The sequence below is a fragment of the Mus caroli genome, chromosome 10, assembly GCF_900094665.2.
Source record: "Mus caroli chromosome 10, CAROLI_EIJ_v1.1, whole genome shotgun sequence".
Lineage (NCBI taxonomy): Eukaryota > Metazoa > Chordata > Mammalia > Rodentia > Muridae > Mus > Mus caroli.
This window is the reverse complement of record NC_034579.1, coordinates 48,151,355-48,159,614: the sequence shown is the minus strand read 5'-3', so window position 1 is coordinate 48,159,614 and position 8,260 is coordinate 48,151,355. Positions and strand designations below refer to the sequence as shown.

The 8,260-nt window shown below is 40.3% G+C and overlaps 1 protein-coding gene across 3 annotated transcripts in view; it reads left to right on the top strand.

Moving 5' to 3' along the window:
* Cep85l (centrosomal protein 85 like) overlaps positions 1 to 8,260 on the top strand; it is a 107,560-nt gene that overhangs the window by 29,574 nt on the left and 69,726 nt on the right. For all 3 annotated transcript variants that reach the window (XM_021174133.2, XM_021174136.2, XM_021174135.2), the window contains one exon: positions 5,792 to 6,579. In XM_021174133.2, coding sequence (XP_021029792.1) covers positions 5,792 to 6,579 — 788 coding nt within the window. The remainder of the gene's footprint in view (positions 1 to 5,791; positions 6,580 to 8,260) is intronic.

Below are 8,260 nucleotides of genomic sequence, written 5' to 3'. Positions count from 1 at the left end.
TGTTGTGTCCGGCCAGCAGATCACAGCCTGGGTTCTAGCCTGGAAAGGCATTTTGGAAACCTGGAAGAGAAGAGGGGCTAGGCGGCGAGAGAAGGGAATGAAGCTAAGACAGTATTCTGATCAAAGCTCAATTTTACTATTTCTAGACACTCAGTTATAAAGGAAGGGGGAGGGAACCCGATTTCTCGCCAAACAATCTCAGGGTCCAGTAGCAGGACGAACACGTTAGTGCCTCCAAGCAGCAAAGGCAAGGTCCAGCAGTAGGCGTGGCAGGACAAATGAGCAGGTAGCTCTACCCTTGAGCAAGCAGGTTCAAGCAGGTGGGGGAAGGGAGACCACACTATGGAACATGCATACAACAACCTCTAGAGTAGTTAGCTCCTTTTTCTAGTCAAGGCTTTTTACTATAACTTCTACTTGAGAAGTTCCTCCCATGGCATATTGTCATATTAATTTTTTAAATAATATATATTTTGTTTAAGTGTTACCGAATGTAATCTGAACTTAAACATTTCAAATAAAACATCCCACAAATTATTTTAATAAGTTTTCTTCAAGCCTTTTGTTGGTGATATGTCCAAATAATACTATACTGCGTCTTATAATTCAGAGATTTAACCAATTATAATTTACTTAGGGACTAATTTATTCCAGTCATTATCTATACTAACTGCCAGTTAAATTTTTGAGTATAGATAAGACAACATGTAATAGTTTTCATTTTAATTCAGTGGTATATTGCTTTAAATACTACATGTGTCAAGCCAGTCAACAAACACTGAACTGTCCCAAACAAATGGCATAGCTCCTGCTAGGGGTGTGTTATTTATCTGTAAAACAAACAACAGAACCTCACTTTGTCCTTACTGTACTGTCCTACTTTTAGTAGTCAGGTTTGGGTTATTAAGAATACTTACAGTAAAGAAAGGTACAGATAGAGTCAAGTTTTTGCTTTTGCCAATTTCCTCTGGTAATTTTCTTAGGGGATGATGGGCTTCTCGAATTAATTTCATTTACTTCAAACAGATCCATAAAATTAAAGTCTTATCATTAGTTGTTTTTATTGACAGTAGGCCATTTAATACTTTGTGCTCTGAGCTCATTCTGTATATTCCTATGAGAGGATCATTTGATACATTGTTTTCATCTTACAAGCAAAGTCTAGGGCTCTCTCTGAGGTAAGAGTTTGCTTAGTCACGTATTTGCTTAGCTGGCACTTAGTGTCTCCTGTGTGTTAGAGCCAGTGCTATCGAATTGTTAGAAAGGAAGCAGGTATTTCGCCTGATTGTATATCTGTGGTCGAGTGGAGAAGTCAGCAAGTATTGTAATGTAGGTAAGCAGTCTGCTGAGTGAAGCAATGCTGAGAGGTAAGGACAGATGTCGTGCAGCAGGTGGCTGCTGAAATGTACAAATATCTGTCTTGTGCATTACAGGAGAAACTCACAGAATGATGTTTAAGCAGAAGATGGTAGGTGTTGGCTGGGCAGGCTTAGGGAAGTGCAGTATTGGTGGAGAGATCAGCTTGATCAGAGTCTGGGAGAAAGAAGTGTACTGGGCTTTATGTACTAATGTGAATGATAGATCATAGAAAAGCTAAATTGGATGCCAAGGGAGTGTTGGTGTATTTGAATAGCAGTTGATGGTAGCTTATTCATAAGAAGAGACAGAAGCAAGCAGCAAATGAAATCACTCCGGTGATTAAAAAAAGACACCCACCCACACCCACACACCCAAAGGAAAAGGAAATCCAGAACCAAAAAATCCATACCTTCTCCTGCAGCCTCCTGTTTTTTAGACAGGGTCTTATGTATCCTCGGCTTGGCTTGAACACAATATGTAGCCAAGGGTTTACAGGCATGGGTCTTCAGTACTAATGACTGTGAGATATCACAGTGCTATGCTCTTAACAGGAATGAAAGTATCTTCTATAAGCCAGGTGTGGTAGCATTCATCTGTGTCAGTCTTGGAAGCCTGAGGCAGGAGAGATTGTGAATTTGGACCAGAATGGGATACAAGGAAAGTTTAAAATAAGCTTCATCTATATAATAGCTAGATCTTAAAACCAATTGAACAGAAAAGCGTTATATTTTGCAATATAATGTATTTCATATATGATTAAAATTTTAACTGTGAAATCCTGGGGTAAAATCTACCCATCTTAATTGAGAGCAGTTTAGTAATGTGTCCAGAGGTTCAGTGTTCCAGTGGTGGAGCTGGCATTCCCCCCTCTCGCTCTACATTAAACCCCCACATGCCTATGCCTGCAAAGATCATAATGAGGAGGAAAGAAGGCTGCAGTGTTGTCTACCAACATTAGATTGAGAAACGGCCCAGGATTCTATTCTGAGGGCTATGTTTTGTTAGCTAGCATAATCTGAGAGTCCATTCTTTAACTGCAAATACCTGTAGGTCAAAGCATGTACAAAATATTTTAAAAAATGTATCTGAAAATACAGATTACTTTAAAATATTAATTTAAAAGGAAGGTATTATTTGTGGTGTAAAATGTTTTCTCCATATGTTACAATACCCTATGATTATGGCATTAGCAAAAAGTTTAAAGAAAAATAAAGCCTGTTATTATGAGTGAAAATGATTGCCCTGTGATTAAAGTATTATTACAATTCATATTGTCTAGTTATGCTACTACATTTTAAACCAGAATATTTTGATTTGAGATTTTATTTAATTAATTAATTTATTTATTTTGGTTTTTCGAGACAGGGTTTCTCTGTGTAGTCCTGGCTGTCCTGGAACACACTTTGTAGATCAGGCTGGCCATGAACTCAGAAATCCACCTGCCTCTGCCTCTCGAGTGCTTGGATTAAAGGTGTGTGCCACCACGACCAGCTGAGATTTTATTTTTAACTAAAAACTTATGATTATTATTAGTTGGATCTATGACAGAATTTTTTTGTACTTAATTCCTTTTTGTTATAGGAAGAATAGATCAGAAAAGATGCAGAGGATGGGGGAGGTTCTATATAAAAGAAGATAGAATCAGTGTGCTCACAGATAAAAATAGTACAATTTTGAAACAGAAAGCTGAGATTTTTGTTAAAACGTCATAAATGGTATCTGAAGTGTAATTCACTTATATTAATAGGTTATAGTGATGTTCTTAAATGGCCTTAGTGGCCATCACTGGCTCTTTTATGGTTTCCTGAGCATTCAGACCCTGTTCTCTAGTTTGTAAAAGCACTGCTTCCCAGATAGTTTCAGATTCCACTGAGGAATTTAGATGTGGGCTAGATTACATTGCAATAACTTCCATTTGAGATTTGTGACTACAGTTAGGTTAGGTTTCCTGAGCAAATAATATTTTTAGAAGTTTAACATAGTTAACTAGATCAATCTTTTGCCCCAGAAGTAATAGTCAGCTCCTACCCCATATGTTCATGATATCAGATATTTGAGGTCCTGTTTATTCGTGTGCTATATGTACATGTTAAGGATGTGTGCACGTGTATAAATAGACTAGCTTCTGATTTTTAGTTTTGACAGTAATGAATTCTAAGTGTTATAATAAGTTATTGTAAGTTTTAAGATAAAATACTTAAAACTGTGAATATTGGTTATGGTTGAACTTGGAATATGTAAGCTTGAAGACTTTAGAACTGAGTCATATCCAGGGGAATGGTGTTCCCATGAATTGAGCAGTAGAGTGCTGGTTTAAGTGCTGTTTATGAGGCCCATTTCATGAGGACTGCTCATATTCTACTGGTGTAAGAGTGTGTATTCCAGGTGACTTTTTTTGCATGCCAAGGCTTGAGACTTCCTAGTAAGGAACTTGTAGGAGCAGCTTCTGTCTTGAAGATCCTACTCTACACACAATCTGGTGGTTGCATTCGGATTTGTAGTGGCTTCAAGGGTAGTGGTCAGGAAATAGCCCCGCCTTTTCCTCAAGCATCTTATAAAGCATAGAGTGCTGCACACCTGTAATGCTGAGAGGGGAAAGCAGGAGGTGAGAAATTCAGGAGCATTCTTGATGACATAGCTAGGTTAGTGCTTCCTGGGTTACATGAGACACTTTCCCAAGCAGAAGAGACATTAAAAAATTTAATCTGATGAAGTGGCTTTTATCACCAATTGTTGATCTTTTATGCAATTGAGAAATACCAAGCTACTGAATGCAGACATTGCTAGTCCCCAAGAGGCAGCTAAGCCTGGTGATTAGGTTTCAGTGTCTTCAATATCATGGAAAGTAGACCATCACCTGGTGTAGTATTCACACTTCTCTAACAGTGTCCTGGAGATATTTCAGTCTCTTGAGAGTCATAAAAACACTTTGTAGAAATATGGCTCCCTGAAGAGAAATTAAGACCTCATGGGAAGTAATGTGAAAGCCACGTTTTCCTTGGCTGGAGGGGATGGTGAGAAGGCTCATCCACTAGGTTTTAGACATGAAAGAGCATAAAGGATGAGAACAGATAACGATGACCCTGGAAGCCATTGGGTGTAGTCTACAAAAATCTCAGTACCAGGGTTGGACCCAAGTGATCTAGGAGGCCACTTAGGCCCCTGGTAGGATACAGTCATTAACTATTGGCGACTCCTCAGCACTGATGGAGCTGTGTTGCTAGAGACTTCATATATATTGGTCTCAGGATGCCAAGAAATCAAGCTGGAACTGAGATGGAAGCCTCCTTCCCACTCTTCAGCTCTAGTGTTAGACAGGCTACAGACTCAAGAGTTACAGAACTGACAGGCAAGGCAAAATGTGCCTCCTGGTGCAGTAGTGGCATGTCGATAATAAGGGAGCATGCGCTCTCTAATCAGTTTGTAGCCCTGCCCCATTGGAAGGAATCCACCATACTACCATACTACCATCTTGGTCAAAATTCTTTGGCTGGGGAGGTCATGGGCTCTAGAGGGGAAGTTGCTGCTACTTTTCTGCAAAGTAGACATGATGTATCCATCAATTTGTTTTAAAAAAAACTGTGTTTGTATCCATAGGTTAAGTGCTACTGTCAGCTTTGGTCAGAGAAGCCCCTGTTTTTACAGTAGGTAGCAATAACTGCAGAGACTTAGAACTGGTCAGAGTGATGAGAATAAGGGACTACTAAATGCTCAGCTATAACAGAAATTCTCTATTACCTACTTCAAGGCTCAGGGAATATTGCAGATGATGGGTGGAAAGGATGTAAGAGCCAGAGAAGGAATGGAATGGGTCAGAACAGTCTTCAGAATCTGACATCACCATTGCCCTCTCTATCTCATAGCTGTTGTGGTTCCTAGCACAAGACCTGTGCAGGATTGTGCCTGCAGCATTATGTCATGGGTGGAACTAGGAAAAGGAAGAAGGGCAATGAACATCCCTGCCCAGCGCTCTAAGCAGCTAAAGGTAGCTAGGGGATTTGGGCTTATTAGACACCACTGTTCCCTGAGCTCAGATCACTGTCCAGTTAGGGGAGGGAAAGGCATTTTCTTCAGTGTGGTAGCACTGTTGAGGAGTGTGTGTGTGCTCTGTAAATATCCCTCTCTCAGAACCTTACAGCAGCAACCCTAATGAAACTCACTTGCCCATCAAGAATAGACATAGGCAGGGCAGTAGAGGATGACTCTGGTGGGAACAGAGAGAGAAACGGGGGTAGGGATAATGTTTGAAACTATGCTGCCTTGTTTCTGATAACTTTCAAGGCATAATAATACTAGCAATTTCCTCATTTTGAGGAATCACGTCAGAAATACACTGAGAAGCCACACTCGGATGTTTACTTTTGCATTTTGCATTTTATCTTATTTTAAACCTGCTGATTGAAACTGACTTGGCAATCCTTTCTCATTGCAGATCATTCAACTTCAAGTGGCACGTTATCTTTCAAGCCTAGTCGATCATTGGTCACTCTTCCCACTGCCCATGTGATGCCATCTAACTCCAGTGCTTCAGTTTCCAAACATAGAGAATCTCTAACATCAGATGGCTCTAAATGGAGTACTAGCCTCATGCAGACACTGGGAGACCACAGCAGAGGGGAGCGGGACTCCTCCCTAGACATGAAGGACTTCAGGCCCCTGAGGAAATGGTCATCTTTGTCCAAACTTACTGCCCCAGATAACCGCAACCACAGTGGCATTGCATACCCGCAAGAGCTGAGGAATAGCTTGGAGATGACAGGGAAGGGCAAGCCTTTTATGTCCCACTTAAGGACCTTCGGGCCAAGTTGCTTACATGACAGTATGGAGATGCTTAAGCTGGAAGACAAGGAAATAAATAAAAAGCGGTCATCAACTCTGGACTGCAAATATAAATTTGAGAGCTGCAACAAAGAAGACGTCAGAGTGTCTTCCTCTGCTCTCAGGAGACAGACTTTAGACATGACATACAGTGCCTTACCTGAGAGCAAGCCCATTGTGACAGGCTCAGAGACTTTTGAGTCTCCAAAGTATTTAATGCTGGGCCAGCAGGCAGTAGGTGGAGTTCCCATTCAACCTTCTGTGAGGACTCAGATGTGGCTAACAGAGCAGTTACGGACAAACCCATTGGAAGGCAGAACCACAGAGGATTCTTATAGTTTAGCTCCTTGGCAACAGCCACAAACTGAAGAGTTTCAGCAAGGAAGTGAGACGCCAATGCAGGTAAGGCTCAAAACTTAGTGTTTGCTTCCCTCCAGTGGATGTTTTATGTACTGCAGCAAGTATATGCCTGCTACACAAGTTAAAAAAAAAAACGTTAAGTGCTGTAAAATTGACACACTGTGTTTAGAAAAACTTACAAATCCTTTGAGATAAATTAACTTGATAGCCTTAAACATTGTACTTAACTTGGCCTTTACTTTCTCTCTTGTTAAGTAGGCATAAAAATTAAACACATTCAGTTGAAAGAAATGTAAAACAAACAGAAGCTGTCATGCTATCATAGAAAGGAAATTGATTTGAACAGATAGGCCGTGGACTTTTTTCTGACCATGTCACACTTAGAACCTGGATATTTTTCTTTTTCTTCATAAGTTAGTTTTTCATTTATTTTTAATCTGCATTCAAAGTGTTTATTTCATTATAGGATTTTCATACAGTCGTCTTCTTGGTCCTCTGCTTCCCCTCAGCCCGGTTCTGTCCTACTGCCCCTCCCTTCCCCACAAGAGCCCTTTGCTCTGTCCCCCTCCTTACACTCCCTCTATATACTCTGCCTTCCTCTTTATTCTTCTCTAGCTTAGCTCTTTCTAGTTTCACAACTAGAACAAGAATTCACATGATCAAGATTTCAAATCTAGATTAACAATATGAGAGAAAGCATGAGGTATTTGCCTATCCCGGTCTGGCATGCTTTGATTACTGTAGTGATTTCAAGTCCCATTTGGTTTTCTGCAGAAGTCACAATTTAATTTTCCTTTATGGCCAAATGAAGTTGCATTGTGTATATGTACCACATTTTCTTACATGCTCACAGGTGGATGGATCTCTAGGCTGGTTTTATTTCTAGCTGCTATGAATGTTAGTAAACATGGGAGTGTACTCATTTCTGTGATAGGACTTTCTTTTAATAGACTCTTTGGGAACTTAGTTTAGTGACAACTCAGGTGTCTTTTGACGTGGCACTTAATTTCTTTCTTAATTTCTGGGCCTTCTATAAAATGAGAAGGTGGAACCCAGTTCTTTGTACTATTTTGATAATGCTTTCTTTGTATATGAGCATACAAATCAGCTGTAGTTTTCAAGAAATGAATGGAACACCAAGATTTATTGAATTAGTTTAAAGGAACTACTTTATGATAATAACCACATACAGAGAAAGATGGTGTATTAATCCCTATTAGGTCTGTGGAATAATATGCTAATAGGGCAATTTCTTTGTAAGATATGCACTAAGGAGAAAGCACTCAGTTGTGAATCTTTGTAGAACACAGTAGAGGGAGGGAGAAGACAGCTAATGGAAGCTCCCGTATGACTTAGAGCAGTGATTCTCAGCCCGCGGGTCCCAGCCACTCTGAGCGCTTGAACGGCTGACGGAGTCACCTAAGACTATTGGAAAACAGACACATTATGATTCATAAAAGGAGCAAAATTATATGGTTGGGGGTCACCACAACACAGGAGACTATTAAGGGGTCACAGCATCAGGAAGGTTGAGAACCACTGTGTGCCATCCTGTGTACTATTCTGAAGCATTTTCCTTTGTGGTTGGAGAAAAACGATTTGCCTTTGGTTCAGGATATAGTTCACAACAGTCTTGGCTCTTTTCTTTGCGTTTTGATACCTCACCCATAGTACCCCAAATTGTCTCTGTAGGGTTGTGATAGTCTTGGCCTTGTTCAGGAGG